Source organism: Netta rufina (genome assembly GCF_964035555.1).
Source record: "Netta rufina genome assembly, chromosome: 7".
In the NCBI taxonomy this organism is placed as follows: Eukaryota; Metazoa; Chordata; class Aves; order Anseriformes; family Anatidae; genus Netta; species Netta rufina.
In genome coordinates this window covers 17,492,061-17,514,239 of record NC_140130.1, presented here as the reverse complement: position 1 = coordinate 17,514,239, position 22,179 = coordinate 17,492,061, and the positions used below count along the sequence as shown (strand labels likewise).

The window sequence follows — 22,179 nt, the reverse complement described above, 5'->3', positions numbered from 1 at the left end:
AGAAAAGCAAAACAAGACAACAGATACTAGGTAAGCTAAAAGAAAGGCTTATTTGCTCACTGCTCATTCAGAGCTATTAAAACTATACAGGTCACTTGTGGAAGAGAAGCAGGAAAGCAAAATTTAAAAGAGCACATCTAGATAATCTGCAGCACCTTTTCCAAAACTTTTACTTCCATCTAGCTCTTAACTATTTTACTTAATTCTATGTTGTGAGACTAAATTTCCACAAACAAAAGATTTATTTTCATCGAAGATAACTAAAAGAATTCTCCTGAAGATTTCATCTATACTTCCCTCTAATACTTTCTCCTTAATTAAGATTGATGATATTGCGAGGAATAGGACTAGTTGCATTAGATACGTAGATACATAGCTGCATTGCGGGGCTGCACAGCTATCATTTCTGAGTCAGTGGGGATCGTCTCAAGAAAAACAACAAATGTTTGTGAAGTTACAAATCACTTATACAAAAGGATGTTTATTCTGATCCTAAGCCTTAAAATATAATATAAACACTATGACCAAAAATAGAGTAACTGTACTAAACCCACAACTAACTATGCTGGCAGTTGGAACTCTTCCTTATAAGCAACCACATACCTGGAGTTCTGGCTGGTTTTGATTATCAGTGACTTTGGCCTCATTTGAAGGCATTCCTGCATGAAGTCCCAAAGCAGTGACCTGATCCAAGTCTGTCAGGTCTTCTTTGGAGGTGGTCTGTGAGGATGTTTCCAAACCACTGTCTGTAGAAGGGCTGACTGCAGATGAAACATTTTCTGAGCTTCCAGAGGAGCTGGGAGGAGCATCTATGAAAGTAACTCCGCTTGCTGATGAGAAACAGAAGCAAAAAGATCAGCAGAATTTTCTCCCTCAGCCCCCAGTTCATACACTGAATACAACTACGGTTTACTTTGATCACAGCAATGCACTACGAATGATCTCAGATAATTAGGTATTAATGTAGAGAAATGAGACAAAGCCCTTTCTGGCTAGGGATTAAAGCATCAAATAGATGAATAGGTGAGATACTATCAGTTCTCCAAATTAAAACATATCACTTGGAATCTAACAGATTCAGAGAATAAGATAATTCATGTAGTTAAACAAATGGTGCAGAGGGTTTCTCTAATTGAGAAGAAATCAGAAAATAGCCCCAAAGATGTACTTTATACTTTGATGCAATGGCACAAGCACTTTAATACTTGCCTCAAACATCAGTCAATCCTTCAAAGTGATTTTTTTAAACTATTTTTTACACTTTGATTGGAAGGCAAGACCTATTTCTTTAATTCACATTAAAGAAATGAAATTGCAATAGAATTCAAACAAGTCTGAAACAAAGCACTGAGTAGTTTTATTATTTCTAAATGGGAGACAATTCTTCCAGAATCTATGTTTTCTTTTAAGGAAAACCCACATATTTGCATCTCTTCTGGTTTTCAGGAAAACTTAAAAAACATACATCAAATGTTCAAAAAAGTGATGATATAACGAAGGGCATGGTAACAAAATAAATGCACAAACCAGAGGTATGTTATAAATTTACAAGTAAAATGTGTATAGTTTTGCGCAGTCAGATGTTTTATTCATGACTTGGCTTTTGGAAATATTTTAAATAAATAGCAGAATGTTACTTGATTTTTAAGAAATGATATGGCATACTTAATCAATTTTGTAATCTTCTCTTCTTCACATGCTAAGACAGAATTCTGACATAAAAAGCACAATTAATACATTACCTAGCTCTACAAGCTCAGCATTAATAATGTGCTCTATAACATTATTCAGCTTTCTCTCCAAAATGTTACAGGAGTTATCATGGAATTTAACACCTATGTGAAAGCATAAATATAATGATTTATGTAGGGATAAACTCTCATTTGGATGTCTAAGTTGGATGCAATTTTATCTCATTGCTTCCTTAGTTTTCAGCAATCATGCTGTTGTGTCGAAATGCACTTGGAATCATTCACGATATACTGAATTGTGTTCTACATTGGAATAAGAGTCAGAAATACGTATTTTACACAACTATTGTTTCAAGCTTCCTGTCTGCTTCCTTTCACTGTTAATGTTTATGTCTGATCCGTCAAAATTTAGAGTGCACAAGAGACAGAGTACTTTGCAGCCAGAGGGACTCATTTATCCAGAGGAGAGGTTAAAAACGGTTGTAACTATTTAGTCTACTTCTATAAAACAATAGGATATGGAAGTCCCCCAACATTATAATCTCCAGCTCACAGCACTAGTCATATACTGCACCACTTCTGGAAGCACATGCAAAAGGATTTGTGTGCATGCCCATCAGTTTCCTGCAAACAAACCTTTTTCAGGTACTTTTGCTGCTCTCTCTACTTTTTTCCTATGTTCTATGTAACTCTTCATTTCTTCTTACCACACTGCAACCTCTGTTCTTCTCATAATAGTTGTAAGTATATCCCATATTTCTCTGTTCCTTAATGTGCACAGTCCAATGTTTTTTATTCAAATTTCATGGACTATGGGTGAATACTTCCAATCTTTACATCTGTAGTGAGAGATCTGATCACTCACCTGTTCTTGATACCTACGTCTCTGCACATCCCACAGTTCCACCTGTATCTCTTCCCCGTCACACTATGCTCATCCTTCATCACCCCCACCCTCACTCCCTTTGGTACAACTCAGGAATACGTAAAAGAATATGTCACTTAGATCAACAATCTCCTACTGCAGGCAACTGCATTATTATACAATCCTTTTGCCATTACTTTCTCCCCATCTCCAACTCCTTTAGCTCTCCTCTTTCCAGTGTTCTTGTTCTCAGCCTCTTCCACGTACCTGCTGCACCCTCCATCTCCTCCGCACCAAATGGCTGCATATAAACTCAGCTACTTGTTTAGGTCCCCATTTCCCTTCCCTATAAAATACTCCTGTAAGGCACAATGAAGGCAGAGAAATGCTGCCATGTTAGCCACTGGATTGAGCTTTCTGCCATCAATACGTATTCCACCTCCTTCAAACTTCTTCTCTTGGACCAGAAAAGCTATGACATGTTTATTGTGACAGTCACTGAGAACTAAAATAAAAATCATTAAAAAATATTGAATGCAGAACAACTTGTTAAGAGAAATTAAATAAAGACATTTCCAAAACAGCCCTGGAATAGGTGCTGTCTGGTCTCTGAAAATAGATTTCAGCCTACCTGCGATGGCACTAGCATTGGCTGCTGGTTGTTCTGTCGCAGGTGAGACCTTAGCTACATGTCGAGGAGGTCTTGGTGATCTCTTCTGCTTTTTCCATTTTGATGACTCGCTCATTCCTCCAGCTCTCATTTTCAGCTGAAAACCATAAACCATTAAGAATATCAGTATAGAGAAACCACATAGCACAATGGACTACACAAGCCAACCCACACAGGCTGTCTCAAAACTCTCAAAGTCAGGCAACAGCACTCAAATGTATCACACGAATTTATCAGCACCTCAAAGTCATGCAAATCAGCTCCTGACTTCCTACGACCCACATATTAGCCAACACTCCATGTCTGAATCAAGGGAAAATTTACTGTAGCTACTATACTACCTCTGTCACTTGTCTCAATTTACTCTTCATCTTTGCAGTAATGCCACATTCCCTTTCCTCCAGTAATCTCTTTCACTATTAAGAAGTGTTTCGCCAACACTTCACTCACTCCTGGTGCATGACACACTGCAAATACCATCCTAATGGCTTAGAAACAAACCATGTTCTGCTTTCATCTCCTGTCATCCGTCCTCTTCAGTTCTAAACCTAACTTAACCCTCAGCGTCCCTGTTGACCAAAATTCTGCCACTAGTTCTCATACAGACCTTCACCTGGGCAAATGAGAACGACAGTAAGAGCAGTGCAGACTGTATGGCTCTTGTTGCAGTGTGCTGTTATTGCAGGCACATACAGACATTCCAGAACTTCCTAACACCATTACAATATTTAGTCACATTGACAATGGCAACAGCAGGTTTGAAAACAGCTTCCTTCTAAAATAATCTGCTCTAAGTGCAGGAATGCCTCCTTCTTACTCTTGGGTTTAGTAGCCGCAGTCAACTTTTCTGATGCTATCAGATCTCCAGTTTGGGGGTGAAAAATTTAAACGCTGAGGAGGTTCCTTGCATACAGTGGAAGCCACTCTGTAAGCCTCAGTACTGGTCTCTACTTGGTATTCTTCTTTGTGAAGTCATCTCAAATAATACTATAACATAAAATATAATTTATCTATTTCTTATATTCTTACTATTGGTTTCTTATTCTCTAGAAGACAGCTGCATTCTTCAGTCTCCTCCTTTTTCTGCAACCTCACTCCTTCCAGCTACTACTCTTAAACAGCAATAAGCCTTCTAGATTCTGCTCATGTTTTTCTGTTTCTTCCCGTCTTCCATCTAGAATTCTCTCTCTGCACAAGGCCTATAATTTTTCTCATTTAAACAAAGCTTTTGAAAATGTTATGTCCCAGTACAGTAAACCGTTTGTGTAACTTCTTTGCACCACAAATTCTGTTTGCTTGACAACTAATCCCTAAGTTTTAGCAATGTTACAGTTTCTGTGAGCTTGTTAATTAACAAGATAGATGCAGAACTACTTTGCCTTTCTTCCAAATTTTGCAGCAAGAATCTCCTTCTAAATGACAGCTTCTAACAAACACTTCCATGACAAGCACACAGCCAAAACTGAAGTATTGTAGATTTTAAATGCTTTAAAAGGTTTATAGATCACAATCCTTTCACATAGAAATTGTCTGTTACCTTATCTTTCCTATCCACTAGCTCATAGAGCTATATAGAATATCTGCTGTCTTTTATTCTTCCAATTCCCACTATTTCATCTTAGTTTCACTTTCAATTTTAAAATCTTTCTGAGCCTTAAATATTATCAACAGCTTTGTTCATTAAAAGCTATTAATTAGACGAGGTAGTTTTATTTTACCTACTAACTATTCTAAAAATAGCCATATTTCATTTTCTCCCTTTTGAGTATAAAAGGGAATTTGAAGACTTTCATAGTTCATTGTACCAAACTGCTACGAGTACACAGGAAACCTGGAAGCATTATAAGTTAAACCCAAGCCTGTTCCACATGATTTCAAAACAGACTTTGCTTCCAGTTACTATATCCTGTTGTCATGATTTGCTAGGTAGAAAGCAACTTGTTAATAAAAATGGGGGGGAAAGTAAAAAGAAAAAAAACTTGAATCAAAGTAAAGCTAAGATACTGCTCAGAGCTAACCATGTTGGTAGCACCCCTTTTACCCTCAGTTATGCTCCTGAGAAACAAGCAACTTTGGAACCACACTATTGGAGGGTCCAGCCTGGCAATCTGACCCCCACATCTGATCTCCCCTTTCACACAACACCAACTACAATCTCAGATCAAGATTAGCCTTTTTGAGAAAGTGCTTGTCTTTAGGCACAATGCTCATTTTTAGTGGCTGTCCTATGCTTTGTACTAACTCCAAGATTTTTCCTCTTGAGGTTTATTAGAAAGGCCATACGGCCATCTGCCGTCATTTTGATGAAGTTGTGCCATCTTTGAGAGATGGAGTCACATCAGCCTCACATGGACAAGAAACTATTTACTCATGGAAGCAAGAAGACTTCTTCCTTCCCATCCCAAACACTGAAACAAATTATAAAACATTCAGACAAGTATGTAAAATTATTTATTTATTGTATTTATTTATTGACAAATTAATAGACAGGTGAGATTACTAAGTAGGTCTTTTCCATCTTGAACTATCAAGTATTTCACATCCTTCACAAATAAGTATTGTTTTATTAGGATTACCTAGGGCTACTTCCCATATCTCCAGCCCCCCTTTTTTTTTTTTTTTTTATTTTGCTATCTCCCGTAAGAAAGAGATGGCAAACTACAATAACAGTTGCATACATGTAGCTTAGAACAATTTACAGAAGCACAGCTTCATAGAAATGTTATGCCAGTTTCAGTTGGCTATATGTTTCTTTAACCAACTCCACGCTTGGGAATTCTAAAACAATACATGTATCAAAGGACAACTAAAGTACTATCTTTCATTCCATACTTTGTATTAAAATTAAAATATAACAATGCCACCATTTCTTGCTTTTTATGTTAGTATAAACGTGAAAAAACTTCTACAGTTTCTCCTTGACCAAAGGAACTATTTCTAATGCTTTTTTTTTTTTTAATCTTCAATACTAAAGCATTTTGTGATTTTGCTAGAAAGCTTAGTTGCATGTTAACAGACTGAGATTTGAAACCTTAGATTTCGTTCTTGACTAAAGGCTGCAGCAAAAATAATTTATTAGATCATTAGAAAAATGAATTTTAAATGTCATCTAAAAATGTCCTTCTCTCTCTAATGCTCAGTCATATCTTAGTTGCATTAAGTTTACAATTATCAGTGTCCTTCAGATTAGATTAAGGTTGTACTTCACAGTATATATCATTGAAGTTTTTATTTAAAATGCATTCCTTAGAAATAAAATTGAGCTCAGAGCTATTGCTTGTTCATCTTGAAACTCAGTATATATTCCCCACTACATTTATCTCAGTTACTTTTGCATAAAGAAACATGTACACAAAATGGTAGAAGAAAAAAAAAAAAGCTACAAGACTCCTAATGCTTCCTTTAGTAGATGAGGTTTTAACAATAAAGCTCCATCTCAAAGCTAGGAAGATGAAAACTGTAACTCTACAAGGTTCTTTTTTAAAGGGTCCATGAGATCCCATTTTTCTGCAAGCCACCTTACCTGCACTCGTTTGTTTTTCCATAAGATACTGTAAGCCTCAAGAGAAAAGGGCAGGGGCCAATGATTAGTAACTAAATGATTATACTAAAACATGAGCTCATTCTAGATGCAGCATGGAACTGGTCAGCACATCAAGTAGCGTTCAAGACACAAAAGCATGCAGAGAGAACGCAGTCCATGACCCAAGTCCTGGACACACTGATGCACTTGTCATCTCACTTACCTACCTGCCTGTACTGCACCAACTAATGTTAGATGAGGTAACTTGAACACAATCTGCTCCCAAAGACCTGTTTCTCAAAATACAGTGTTTAGCTATAATACTGCCTACTACAAAGGGAAACATTTCTTAGTCTTTTCTTCTGTGTAACTGCATAAATTTGCAAATCTCCAGACACTGTCTTTCCAAACTATCTTGGAGTATAGACACAAGACAAATAAGTGGCAAAGACACCTCTAAATCTTCAGCTTGGTTCCTTATGAATCAAATAGCCTATAGGGCAGACAAGAACTAAAGGTACACTAGGTTTATGTGGAAAACTGAGAAACGTCCCATCTAAACTAGTTTCCTGGGGCTTCTGTGATCAGTCTAAAAACATCTGCAGGCCTACAGTATTTCTTTAGAAGAGTTTTATAGGGGAACTGACATATCATAGTTCAGTCTGGCCCCACTCAACCCTCATTACCAAACACTCTGCTGGGAATCACTCTAAAGTCAGTAAAAACATGGCCAAAAGGCATGAAAAATTGACAGTAGTTTCCTTAAAAACAAAACAGAACACTTTAGAGAGCATTGAAGCCTGTGGCCCTGTGACAAGAAACAAAGCTCAGAGATTCACCTTGAGTAAAGCTGTCTAAGGCATGCTGAGCCAAGAGACTCTTCAGGTACGCTGTTACATCTATCATCAAGATCATCAGCTAGGACGCACAACATTTGAGTCTTCAGATAGCAATCTACATTTTAATATGTTTATTTCCTTCAGTTTCTCACTGTCATAGAGGACTCAAATCTTGTGTACCCCTTCCCCCTCTCTTCCTTCAGGAGAAGCCATGGCAATGTTCTAGATGGCACTCACCAAGACATCGAGTGCTGCAGAAACAAGGGTCTCTCCCTCCCAAGCCTGCCCCAGCTGCAGCCACAACACTGCAAAGCAACCACTGCATGCATTCTCCCCAAAAGCCATGCTGTGTCAAATGAGTGGAGGGATTTGCTACACACAACATAACTATCTCTCACGTGGTGTTTACAAGAGAAGGAAGAAGGGAATAAGGTAAGAAGAGAGAAGGGAGAGAGAGACCTTCAGGTTCTTAAAGAGCAATACCCTCTCTAATTGGTTCAGGGCTTTGGGCTGTTCCCCACTACTTAGTTCCAGTTTGTTGAGGAGACATGAAGAGATCTGTGAAAGATAGGCAAATGCATGGTTTAAACAAAACAAAATAAAATAAAAACTCAAAAGAGACGAATAACCTGGCAGAGTGCTAGGCTGCTGGCAAGACCCCTGGGCATGCACAGCAAATAGACAGTACAAGGTAACTGCACAGACCAGACACGGAAGGAAGGACATCACTGAGCTGGGAGCAGCCATCACTTGACAAGGGAAGCCTTTCTAAATTTAAGTTCACCTTCACATTACACACCTTCTGCACACAGACTGTGACAGATTCTGATACCCACAGTACATTAACCTGATCTCTGTCAGCGTTCCTTAGGCCAATCTACCATCAGCCCAGATCTTGTCACTTTTCTCCCACAGCAAGGGAAACCAACAATCATGACATTAGGTTACTACACAGGAACTAAAGCTCCAAGCTAGTTTCAGATTCCTAGAAGTAAACATTCAGTCTCTCTCAAAATACTGCCATAATTGCTCTGAAATGTACATTCACAAAACACTGCCACTTTTTGTAAGTTGTAAAAAAAGAAGTGAAAGTTACGATGCTATAAATAGTACATTAAGCTAAGCTCAAAGGTGGTGGCTATTTCTTCTCTACCACTCTTCTTCCCCACCCTGTTACTCTTAACATTACAATCCTGTATCTGTATTGACATTCTACATATGGAGTATAAAAAATATATACGTATACTAGTATATGTGGAGTTCCTCAATTGGCCCTCCTTCCACCTAAGAAACTACTACATTTATAAGTATGTGAGGTCACATTTATAGTATCTACAGTACTGAATCCAGATGCTAAAAACGCACTGCAAAGATGGAGATGGTATTGATGAACAAACCCACAGCAGCTTTTTGTGTTTTCTAGCCCACAGCAGCTGATGGCTGTTCCCAGAATTCAGACTGACTTACCTAGGCAGCAGCATAGTTAAGATTCACTACTGGACATTGGGTGCATAATCCCACAGAATTAAATGAAATTATGTCCATTTATGCAGTTAAACATGCTCTTTCAGTGAACTAGGGACTTGTGAGAATGAAGAAACACACGTGTGAAAATAAACAATACAGAGATGAACACAAGCCTGAGACAAGAGTGAAACAGCCAGCACAGCGGTGAGTCTTACCTTCTTCATATTAGTTCCCATGTAGCTTTTAGGCTCTTCTTTAAACTGAGGCAACCTGAAAGACAAAAGAACAAGTCAAAACACATAAACTTCCTAGGATCAAAAAGAAGGAAACAAAAAAGTCTTTCTGGTCATGCTGCAGATTACTAGAAAACCAAAATCAGGTTTTCTCCTCAATGAGAGACTCTCTCATATACTGCCAAAAGGACTACTGAGGGGAAAATAAACAGGGCTAGATGAGAGGTTGGTTTACTTGTTATTTGGCTGTTTCTCTTTCTGGAAAAGAAGATGGCAATACTCAAAAAATAAACTGGGATCCAAACTATGCCTGCAGTTGGTGCCTTTACCTTGCTTCTATACCCTGATATCCAGAGGCACAGGCAGTGGTGGTGCCTTATCACGAAGGACAGAGGAGATGATATGCAACGAGCAAGGAATAAGCACTACATGAAAATCACAGAAGCATTTGGAGAAAAAGTTATGTGGTCTCTCCTCTTTGACAATACTTGATTCTGACTTGATTCTGCCCCACATCCATCCATGTGGCATTGCAAAATGGAAACACAGTGCAAAAAGGAAACAAAACCTGAGAATTCACCGGAACTGAGCGTGGCAATGGAAACAACTGATTGTAAGAGTGTGTCTCAGAAGCAGTTTGATTATAATCCTTTCCTATTTCTGTATCTGCACATTTTCTTTTTAAATACTCAGAGATAGTCTGATTGCTTCACTAGACAGAAAAACAGTTTTGAGGTTAAATAAATTTCTCGAGTTTAAAAGTAACTTTAATAATTACCTGAAAGGCACTGAAAAGGGCAGAACATTTGTCCAGAAGACAAATGACCTCAAGAATTTATACTTCTTTGATACATCAGATCAAAGCTCTCAGCTTGAATTCAACATGTGACTATTCAATACCATTTCTGTTCTCTCTCCTGATGACTATTCTCTCTCCTGAAGAGAACTGTATTTTTAAGAGTACCTTTTTTTTTTTTTTTTGAGTGAGGTTTGCATTCTCTGTCTTCAAAGAACTGGTTCCATATCCTAAAGCTCTTCATTACTGAGCTGTCCATCTCTCCTCAAAGAATACCTTAAACCATGCAACCTTCTCCACCTCAGTCTCCCTGCAGTCTGAAAGGGTCAGCCCAAGAGAAAAGTGCCAAATCTTTCATCCCCTTCCACCTCTAAATAATGACCATTCTGGATGATTTTTCCGAGGGCTCTTAAGTGGAAGCGTGGAATCTTTCTGTCCTTAGAGGGCCATCTCGGCAATGCTGAGGCAAACACAAGCAGGTTTACCTTGTGAAGAGCAGCTGCACCATGTCGACCAGAGTGTGCTCTGCAGATTTTCTCAATAACTCTGCGAAGACAAAAACAAATAACACAGGTGTCATTACTCAGTGTGATATTATCAAGAGGCTTCTTCAAGCAGACTCCCCTCCAAGTCTTGTTTACAGAGATTACGGCAAATTTATTAAAACCAGCTCCAACACTGCATTACTGCAAATGGGAATATAATCACAAGGTGGCGCCACAAAGCTGGGAAAAAAAAGGAGTCAAAAGTTGTACAGTGAACTCCTGGCAAATTTTCCATGAAGTTGTAGGAAGACACACTAATATAAAGCTCGACAGCTTTCCATGGCTGCATGTTCTGTAATAGAACTAGCTGAAGAAACCAGATCATTTCTTAGGAGTAACCACAGTGGAAATACAAATACACCTACCGCTGAGTCTCATTTCAAAGCATATGCGGAAGCAGGACTGCATGATCTCACACACAGACTCATTGGTGAGGTGGGCTCCCACGGGAGTCAGCAGCAAGGTTCTCAAAACCTGCAAACAACAGTGTGTGCATGTCAGATGGTACCAACGACACTTGCATGAATTTTCAAGAAGGTTGGCTTCCTCAAGGACTTGCTGGAATTTCTACCATGAGCAGAAAACCTAAGGAGTCATTTCCAACTGAATGGTGTCCTCAAAACAGACAGATTAGGAAACAAAAACGATCTCCCAACCCAAATCTAAAAGATACGCTGCATGTAACCTGAAGTTTAAATTCAGTAACAAGCTATCCGCTCACAAGTAAACATATCAAAAAGCTGTACAGCTTATAGGTTTGTCTCTACAAATAATTGTTCTCAAACTTACGTTTCAGAGCTCCATATGTTTAATTTATCCCTCACTAACACAGGCCGTGCACAAGGTAGGATTATCAATACTAGTACATTAACAAGCACTTGATTTTAAAATCATTTCATTTAAGCTTTTAATTATTTTCATTTGAAAAAGCTTTTACCACAGGTATATGAGCCATCTGTTTAAAAATAAAGTCTGTTACTAAGCTCCTACAGAGTCAAAACATTGCTGTCTTCTCTTCATCTCCATGTAATAGGATATGCTCCACAACGGGCAGCAACCATTATGGTAATTACCATTTCTCTCCACTTACCTGTAGGATTTTCATCAAGACAACCTCATCACTTGCATGATCTGTTCCCACAAATCGGGCGTGAGTGACAGCATCTGCCATGTTCTCCATTCCCTCAGCTGTGCCCTCATGGCTGGGATCTGAGTAACAGAATAAAAATATATGACAGGAAAAGGCCACCTACAGCCTACCACCTCTGTGGGGAGACATCTACACGGAGATACTTTGCTTTCATCTGGTTCTTTAATTTGTGTGACTCAGAGCGAGTTGCCCATACAAGAAAAAAAACTCATCCCCTAGTAAGAGAAAGACTTTTTAATGGGAGCTTTCAGCAAGACTTTATCAGGAGTCTATTTACATTTGCAAAAAGATGCAACCTAATAAAGAAAAGAATTACAATTCATTTTTTTAGATGCTAATTGTTAAGATTATGTCCTATCCCCTACAATACAGAACAATCAGCTGTTAAATACATTCAGTTCCTCCTTGGGAATTAGCAGAAAACAGATTTTAAACACATGGAACCTCAAGTTTACTCCCACGAGGAGAAAATGCCAAAGAGGTTCCACTAGATTGAGAAGGAAAAATTGTCTCTTGTTCTACGTCCCTCCCAAGGAACAGGAGCTGGGGAAGGAATGGGCCAGTGGTTCTCCCCAGAGAAAACAGCAGACAAACATGATCACAGTTTAGATATCAGAGTTGCAGGCCTCCCACTTCAATCATTCATCAAGGCTCCTTCTCTCTATTTCAGTCTTTTGTAGCTACAAACAATGGGGCAGTTGAGAGAATGTTTAGGACAAGATTGTTGCTAGTAACCGTATCTTGTGCCACATTACAGGGGCTTCAGAAAAGCAGCCTCCGGCTTTGATTTCCTTCTTGCTTAAACAATATGGCACTGGGCAAGAATCTTGTTACCTTCCTGCCTAAACAGTCATTAGGAAAGAAAGACGACAACCTAAACACTAGTTAATACCTCATTAATTGGCAATGGGGCCTCTTGAGCTCCAGCCAGAACGAAGCTGACAGAGGAACCAAGCAAGATCTTGCACATTTTGTAGACAAGATTTGCAGACTCACTCTGACTCCAGATGTGTTCATACCTAGGGGCTAAACCTTACGTGTTACAGAAAACTGCTCTTAATGTGGTCCAAAGAGAGTGGCCTCCACCATGCTGAGCAGATTCTGAAGGGCTGCAGGATAAACTTCTAGTCACAGAAAACCAAAATCCTGTCTGTGCACCTGATAATTTCATCCACCTGCACAGAACACCACTTCTTTCCCCTCTCTTACACATCCCTGATTGAGAGCAGAGCTACCTACTTCTGAAATATTTGTGAGACACACACAAATTTTGCATAGTTCAGAGTGAGCTCATCTGGTTTGCAAGTCAAGTGTTAATGAATCAAAAGGGAGGCTGTTCTAAGAGCAGTTGGTCATTTTTACCTGCTTCATCAATTAAATCAGGCAGAGACCAGTGGAGTTTCAATGCCAGCACCTATACTAGCCTTACTGTTAACCAAACCTCAGCACTACAGTGGAAAGAAACTAAGTGGTCATTAAGAGGAAAAACAAAAACAAAACAAAAAACGTCTACAGCAGGAAAGGCTTCCATATGCAGAACATGCAGATTCCCTTCACTATCAACTCTTCCAGTAGGTCTGAGTTCCTCTAGGCTTAGTGATATATTTTATCATATTTATGGACAAATAATCTGCTTGAAAAGGAAATGTAATAAAGTTGTACATATGCTTCTTTAACACATCTATGACTACCACTTGGCAGTTCTGGCCCCTACCTTTAATACTAATAAACACACCTCTCTCCCAACACGTATCACGCTTGACTACTTCAGTCCTGGTTCCCTGGAACAGCTCTACAAATTCAGGTCAATTTATAAAGCCTCTGGAGTTCAATTAAAAGCACAGATACTTCTACTTTGCAGAAACAAGATAGAGAAAAGCTCAACATGCTTCTTTGTTCCCTGGTGAGAAACAGTATGAAAAGATGTGTCAATGCCTGCTCAGAATCACTAATAAAAGAGGTTTGTGTGAAGTAAAACACCAGTTCAAAACCTGCCACCTACAACAAGGATCTGGAGACCCCATCTAGACTTACACATTTCATATGGGGTGTACTCCCACAACAAGCAAAACAAAAAGCAAAAAGCAGAAAATCCAGGCTCTTAACCATGAGGGAAATCCAGCAGCCTGCTCAGTAAGACCTTCAATGCAACTAAAATAAATCACCAAGGAGACACAGAAGGTAGAGGGGAGAACAAGCTTTAAACTCCCAAACAAGTCCTATTGCTGGAAGCTGAGCAACAGCTGCTCACTTGCAGATACGTAGTTTTAAGGTATGCCATGGAAAAGTTAACTTTAGAAGTGGAGCCTGAAGCTGCTCTCGACACACTGTGATAACAACACGAGCACATACCTTTTCTGAGGAAAATAAAGCAAATACAATTCAGAAATTCAGCCACTAGTCTTCCTATAGGTCAGGTTTGAGCTCATCAAAAAGGCTGTCAGCTAGCTGTAGAGAACTGCTGAGTAAGGAAATAACTAATCCGAGGGATAAAACCAATAGCGTTTAGTATTGATGCAAAGTTTTCTTGTGCTTTAAAAGTTACTGTGCCATTTATTGAACGTAACTCTTGAAACAGCAGTAGTTATTTCAGACTAGAGGATAATCTCTTTAATTATAACTATTCCTATCAAAATACATGCATAGTGGATATAAAGTCATTTTGTCTAACTGAGCTGCTGATTGCACACTATACCGTCAGTGAACTGCTGCACCCAACAAATTCAGAACAGATCTTTGCACTTCAGAGTACTCGGGATCCAAAGTCAAAAAAAAGAATAATTTTTAGTAGCCTTTTAAACTAGTTCTAAAATGTACCCCGACAGCAACACTGGTCTGAAAAGACAACAGATAACCATCTAGTGGCATATGACAGAATAAGAAAAACAGTGGAACAGCACAAGGATTAGCAATGAAATGTTTTGGAAATAGGAACTTTAAACAAAAGATAACCTATGAAAGGAGTTTGGCCCTTTCACTGGGCACTGGCTGTAGACCCTGTGGGTAGAGCAAAAGCCATCTACTCACAAAACAGACACAGCTAATGATGCTCTTGGAAAGTGTTCTGGTATCACCCATCAATTTATGCAGCATCAAAATGCACCGTAAATACCAGCCACATTGAATTTTCACTCATTGTGGTTATGCTCCAGTTGTTCCTTCCTTGTTCTGTACAGTTTGAAACAGGTTTGTATGTTTAGAACAACTTTAAGCTTTTCCTTTCTTTAGGCAAACAATCTTTAGACTACCTCTAGTCTTGTATTACAAAGAGAAACACAAGACCAAAAAGCTTTAATTTAACAACACCACCCTAGCCAGATGTTCAGTCCGCAACCACTAATCCCAGCTTCGCTGGTATCTGGAGCAGCACAAAGGACAAGGCCACTGTGAATGTCACCTCCAGCAGGGCCTGAGCTCCCCTCCTCTACAGGCTCAGCTCAACAACAAGAGCCAGGTAGAGGGGCTCTTCTGCTGTGTGCTACATGGACACATGCTCACGCGCAGCTACAGGGAGGCATCCTTGCTGGAGTGACCTAAGAAACATTCTAACTAACAAGTAGCTAATGAAAGACTACAATCTTTTAATAATTTTCTTGTTTCTGCCTCGAATCAAGTATTTGTAGCGAGTTGCCCATGCAGACATTTGCCTTGATACATGGTATCAGCCTAATGGTCTGGGTGGGATCAGAACACAAATGCACAGAAGAACCATCTCCTCTATTTTAAAACTAACATATTTGCGTTACTGCCTAGTCCTTCAGAGGGACATTTCACAGGCTTATTTATTAAGATTCCTTTATTGTCCTAGCAAGTGATATTAATATCTCATCATTTTAGTTATTTCTTGCCACTTACTTTTACCCAATACTCCCCGCTAACTGATGTTTTGATACCAGTACATACAACAAATAAATTCCTGCAAGTCCCCAGTTTTGCTCATTTTAATTTTGGAGTTTTTCTGCACAAGTGGTCAGCATCTGCATAGATCTTGAAGCCCTTTCTTTCTCTGACTTCCCTCATGCTTACTCCAGAGGAAAAAATATTTAAAAGAGCAGAGAAAAAAAGATAAAATCGAGCGTTCTTTTAATATAATGGAGGAAAAGAACCTGGAAAACTGGACTTTGGAGGTGAGGGGACAGTGATAAAAGAGGTTCCTCTAAGTGAGACTACGCATCAACACAAATTGCAGATTATAAATTCTGTAATTCATACAGGTATGATCAGAAAGTACTAACAGAATTTACAGAGAAAACTCGAGCAGCAGTAGTAGCAGGATGACACACTGAGGGCAGACAGAAAGCAAGCTAATGAATTACTATGAGCCAGCTGAGCCACAGCAACTGACCACACGCACATTATTAGCCTTTCACAAACATCAGGGAAGATGCATACATTTCAAAGACCATTGAAAAAATCTAGCAACTATTTTACCTCATATTGGGATGAAGAGCATGCCTAAGAAAACTAAAAAGATTCAGCTAATGCACTTAAGTCTGACTGCGGGCGAGGGCAAAACTGTTCCACAGCAATTCTGGCAAATTTGGAGTACAGGACCCTGTCCAGTGTGTGTCAGAACTGGGTAAAAAACATCCTCACTCTAGAACAGAAACGTTAGTCCACAAAACTAAACTATTGTATTTACGTATATTAGAACACTGTAATCCCCGCTGGTGTTTTCCCTTCCCCGAACCTTTTACTCAGATTATATCGAAAAGTCTGAACTGCATTTGGTGAATACCAAAGTTCATCAGTGGGCCATAAGCACACAGCAGTCTGAGCAAACCAGAAGCTGTGGCTCCGTTTCCAGCCATTATTACTTGAGTGCCATGAAAGACCAGCAGGAATAATGCTGAGAAACTGCAGATGCCTATTTCCTCAGCATTAATGACAATTTTTGTCTTTCTCCAATCTCCTCATTAAGACTGCAAACATGTCTCCTGGCCAAAGACATGTTGCAAGGAGATGCACTTGGCTGGCATTTTGGTAAATCCCAGGAAGACATGTTACATACCTATTAGTGCATATGAGAGGAACTTATTCACAGAGGTGAGGGCCAATCCAGTTATGGGGCCTGTAGTGTCTTCAGAACGGATTACTTCCAGGAAAGGTCGAAGAAAGACATTGGGTTCTATTTCAGATAGCTCTGTTAAAAAAAAAAAAAAAAAGGAAAAAAGACCAACATGAGGTTAGACTTAATTCATTAGGTTTCATTTTGCTTTCTTTTTAACAATCTACGGCAAAATAAATCTATAAGGAAAGAAGCCTGCAAAAGCTTAGTTTCAGAAGACTGGTAGGAAGGTCAGGGTTGCTTTTACATATTATATATATATATATATATAGGTATATGTATATATTTTTAAAAGCTATGGTTTGTAGGGCTCACTATTTGTTATGCAAATAGAATCATCTTCAAAACAGCCTTCAGGAGACTTATAGAACAAATCCTACTGTAAGAACACTAAATATGACAGACCCAGCACTACCGAAATTCATGCTTTAGTTAATTAGCAGATATGGCTGCCTTTTCCTAGTATTTCTCTAGAATTGTGATCACACGAAGTATGAAAAATCTGCCCCACCTTCTGCCTCTTTTTTAAAACATCCTACTACACATATAGCCCCATAATAATCACATGCAAAATATATGTTAGATGGATCTCTTGCAGCAATTTGCCTGAACACAAATCACATTTCTGTAACACTACATGTTTTCTTGGCAAAGACAAAAAAAAAAAATATGAAACAAACTTGAAAACAATTCTAATCTTGTTCTCAGAACAGCTATATAAACCTCTGAACCAAGTAAGTAAAAAGGGCACTCTTTCTACTTGCTGCTTTGGACAGCAAGCATCCTCTCTAAAGCTGCAATAGAAAAGCTGATGCACTGAGCTGTTGAGCTGGGGAAACAACAACTAACGAGCTTCCTAAACTTTTTAAGATGATCAATGGAAACTTCAAGAATGAAAAAGAAATACAGAAAAGATTGCTCAGAACTAGGCAAAGTAGAAAAAAACAGCAACAACAACAATACAAGGGATCTAGATAGGAGGAGTCTTGAGGATTTAGGAGAAAAAGCAGTAAGCAGGAGGTGAAGTTAACCACCACACAGCCAGTACAGAGGCAAATAAGTGTGTTAGAAGTAACTTGGGCAATCCTGAAAGCAGAAATTCTGCAATACAGGTCTCTTTAAGTACCAACAGTTGGCCCAACTTGCTGAAACCTACATTTTATTCCTAATCAAAGTTAACAAGTCTAAGGGCTAATAGTGTCACAGGAACGCTGGCATTTACATTCCTGATGACACAATATTTCACTTAGCTGTCATATGAGCTTCTTTGGCATAGGGGAGGAAAAGCCTGCAATTCCTGAATCCTGAAATAAGCTACTGGTTTTGTATCTGCCAACACAATTATTTTACTTAAAAAGTAAGATAAAAATAAAATAATCTAACACCTCCTATACTAAGATAAGTGAAATTCCAAGTAAAGTAAAGATTCCTAGTAAAGTAAAAAGTAAACAAAGTATCTTAACATATACTTGTCAAAAACTATTGTGATTATACAACATTGTCAGGAAGCAAAAGAGGAAGAATAATGGGGTTTGGTTGCTTTTTGTTTGTTTGTTTTACATTAAGACCATGGGGAACTGTATCAAAGTGCAATAGTTTTGTGGTTAACTAAAGCAAAACTGTAACTGAAAAAAGGAACCTTGGGAATCATTCTGCAGATGAATCATTCTCTTACCTTGCAGCTACCAGTTCAAATCAGGCCAACACCATTAACTTGTGAGAGGTTAAAAGGAACGTGATGATTCAATCTTTTTGGCTTAAGAACAACTCCCCCAACTCGTCAGATAATATTCTGGTGTGGCGTTACAATTGTGTCACCTCTCAATAGCTCATGGAAATGCAGAGGATCATAAGACATGCTTTCATCAATGTTTATTTAAGTGTGCTTTATGGAGCACTTGTCTGTGGTTACAAGCATCTGGACAACATTAAATATAATCAGACTACTAGGGATCAACACTCAAGCTCATCTTCCCCAAAGCTGATCCTTTCCATAGAACAGTCACCACCTAATCAATCCATCACAATGCTGGCAATTCCTTCAGCCTCCTTCAACTCAAAGAGCCCCAGAATGGACAGGCTGCACCTTGACCAGTAAGAAAATGGAATTTCAGAGACGCCTGGATTAATGTTTCCAACCCCAGGTACTCCACACAGAGCAAGCCACCAGAACTGAACCGTCTCCCTTCACACCAGACGATGATCACTCCGTTTGTTTCACTGACGCTGTGGTAAACAAGGAAAGCACAGGTACCACATCCTCGGGATCTAGGGCTTGGAAGCTAACATTAAACCCCACCCACGAAGATGAACAATAACCATACGCATCCTGCCCATCAAGAGAACTTGTATAGATCCCTGATATTTCTTCCCCTAAGCCACAAATATCTTTAACAGCACTTCTCTTAAGCCGTTAAGTGTAACACAACTGCACCAAGGCAAAAGGGAAAGCATGCCAGGTAGCACTCTGACTGCACCTCAGCTTGTCTCATGACACTACGTATGCACATAGCTGCACAGGTGGAATGAGAGGAAGCAGCCAAATTTACTAGCAAAGGATGTACAGGATATCATGCTCTCCATTAATCCTGTTTCTGGTCAATAAATAGACCTTAACTGCACAAGCTGCAGGGGGTCAGTTGTTTTCTTCTTTTCAGTCCTACTGAAGACAAGGCAGACATAAATCAACATGTAAACTGGTTGAAGATCCAATTCCCCTGCAATTTAAGTGAATGTCCCCACTTACATGAAGATCACAGAACGGCTTGCAATAATTAGGGTTTAACTTAGGCACATGCTGCTGATTACACAGCAGCTCTGGCCAGCTTCCCTGATATTCAGAGACGCCAGCTTTTATGGTAACACAGCATTTTACATTAAGCTCCCTGAAACTCATTGTGTGTGCTGCAAAACTGTTTCAGACCAGTTAGTTGTTGCTGTGTCATCAAAATAAATAAATAAATAAATAAAATAAACAAGAAGGGAGTGTTTTTAGTGCAAGATTTACCCACAGAAGAACAACTTTCTGAGAGAGATCTAAATGTCAGTGAAATACCAATCGTACTGCTAATTTTTTTCACATCTGAGGATTACTCACTTGATTACTACAACGAGCCCTTCTTACCAGCATTTGCAGACATTTAGGACTTAAGGGGATCACCGGCTCTCCTTTCAAAAAGAGAACTCAACCTCAGGAGCAGTGCTTGCTTCAATACAAGGACTGAAAAAAACTCCAGCCGTAGCTATTCTTGCTGTACGCTGTCTTACTCTCACTGCCTAAAATACCAATTCAGCATCTAAAAGTGCCAGTAAAGCTACTTGTTTTTAACCAAATAACCAAAAGAAATTAAAAAACAAAGTTTTTAACCAAAGAAAAATGTTGCAAACAAGTCAGTAAGCCAAAGATCACTGAAAATCTCCCTGAAAGGCTGTTATAGCCTGATGCTGAGCATGGCAGTGTCCAGAACCAACCTGCCACCACCTTCAGGTCAATTACTGCAACTGCACCTCGCTTTTCCTACTGAGGCTCAACTTTAATCTGGAGCACAGAGCAGAAGGAATTGGATAAGACTCTTTTCACAACACTTTGGTAACGTAGAACCACGTTCTTAAAAATAAATTGTTCTGTCCATAAGTTAAGACTTCATAAAAGAGATACTTAAAGGCTCCTAAAGACAATCTGATAGGTTACATGAAGTCTGGATCTTTGTTGGCTACCTAACTGTGAAAGCAATGCCATGCTCTCCTGAAAAAAAAAAAAATTAAAAAAAAGGTAGAGAACTTCAGAAAGGGCATTAAAATCAATTACAATTTTAACAATTCCTTTCCCAAAGCAGAGGTTATATAAAGTAAATATTGAATTCTTGGAAGTACATACTTGAAGCCTTACAAAAGTTTTCCCAAAAAGCAGCTCTGATTTCTCATTTCTTTGGATCTTACTCTGCCAGATTCAGATTCAGGCATCACAAGTGGGGAAACCATAACCAGTGAGAAATTTGGGAATTGCTGATAGAGTTGCTTCTGCAAGTTTACTTCCCAGCAAGAGATATTTCTCAGTAGCTGAATTACAAGACATGGGACGTTTCTCAGCTTAGGTACCTACTTGCACCTCTACAATAAAACCTCCAAGCTTGATCTCAGCCTAAGATATCACAAGAGGAAAAAAGGAACAAGGGTCCACAAGGAGATCAGAAGTTCACTAGGGATCCCTACATGCAGCCTTCCTTTCCAATCCATTCAAAGCTAGGAAAAATACGTTAAAACAAGTTCTAGTCTTACATGAAGAGCCTGAGCTGCGTTAGGGACTGGCAGGAAAGTCCTTCCTATTCTTTTCACCCATGATCCACAGGCTCCTTCAACGAAATTGCAGGGAAGCCAGAGACCAGCACCAGAAGTGCACCCAAGAGAAGTTCAGCTAGCCTGAAGCAGTACACAGAGACTGAAAAGCAGGGAAAGAATATCTTAAGTAGCATATCAGAAAGCCAACTCCAGGGCTGGCGATTTTAATATGAGAACGGAATTCTGCTGAGACCACAGAGCTCTCCTTCACTCATCCTATGGATTATTTGCGCTTAGACACACATGTCTATAAAGATATTTAAACAACTAATTCATGTTTAAGCACCTAGCTCCCATTTCAGCAATCCCATCCAGCCGTTCTGGCACTTCAGCAAACAAGCGTTATCAGACCCCTGGTGTCCCCTCTCTCCTGAAGTACAGGAGCAGGTCCCTCTCGGAAGCGGTTTCTTATTGTTAGCACACTGTTGGCACATTCCTGATGTAAAACGCTCACATAAGCTGCTTTCTCGGGCAGTTCAACTCTTCACTCCTGAATGACTCTTATCAGGATCGGCTATGCGTTCCGAATCAGAGTAAATGAACGAGAAAAAATTGTTTATGACAAGTTATTTCAACATCATTTGTCCCCAGGACAGGCAACTGCAACCCAAACCACATGATCTGGACTCCTCTGATGCAGCAGCTGTTGGCCTTTGACGCTCAGCCTTCAGGAAGGCTGTTTGCATTTTATCCCACGCACCCTCCAAAGCAGGCGAGCTCAGACAAGAACGATGCTTAACCATGTGCTATTACCTTCCCTGCTTATGCACCGAATTGTACAAAAAACAGGCATTCCCTTCTTAAGATGAGAAAAAGACAAAAATAACACCATAACAAAGAAGTCCAGCTCTTTAGGACTCCTGCCTAGGAGCTCTATAAATTTATGCCACGGAAAATAGAGTCAGCAGCAAGCACTTCCTGGCTCACCATCAAAAATACTTTCTGCAAACATCGCCCTTCTGGTCTATGCAACACTGTATGAGCCTTATTCTTG

General features: G+C 39.3%; 1 protein-coding gene across 6 annotated transcripts in view; it reads right to left on the bottom strand.

Annotated features, from left to right (window-relative positions):
- GBF1 (golgi brefeldin A resistant guanine nucleotide exchange factor 1) overlaps positions 1–22,179 on the bottom strand; it is a 101,921-nt gene that overhangs the window by 25,797 nt on the left and 53,945 nt on the right. For 3 of the 6 annotated variants that reach the window (XM_084290422.1, XM_084290426.1, XM_084290423.1), the window contains exons 4-11: positions 16,791–16,922; positions 11,720–11,838; positions 10,995–11,103; positions 10,570–10,630; positions 9,271–9,325; positions 8,048–8,146; positions 3,188–3,323; positions 604–830 (exon numbers count right to left, since the gene is read on the bottom strand). In XM_084290422.1, coding sequence (XP_084146548.1) covers positions 604–830; positions 3,188–3,323; positions 8,048–8,146; positions 9,271–9,325; positions 10,570–10,630; positions 10,995–11,103; positions 11,720–11,838; positions 16,791–16,922 — 938 coding nt within the window. The remainder of the gene's footprint in view (positions 1–603; positions 831–3,187; positions 3,324–8,047; positions 8,147–9,270; positions 9,326–10,569; positions 10,631–10,994; positions 11,104–11,719; positions 11,839–16,790; positions 16,923–22,179) is intronic. The other 3 variants (XM_084290425.1, XM_084290427.1, XM_084290424.1) reach the window with 2 other exon arrangements.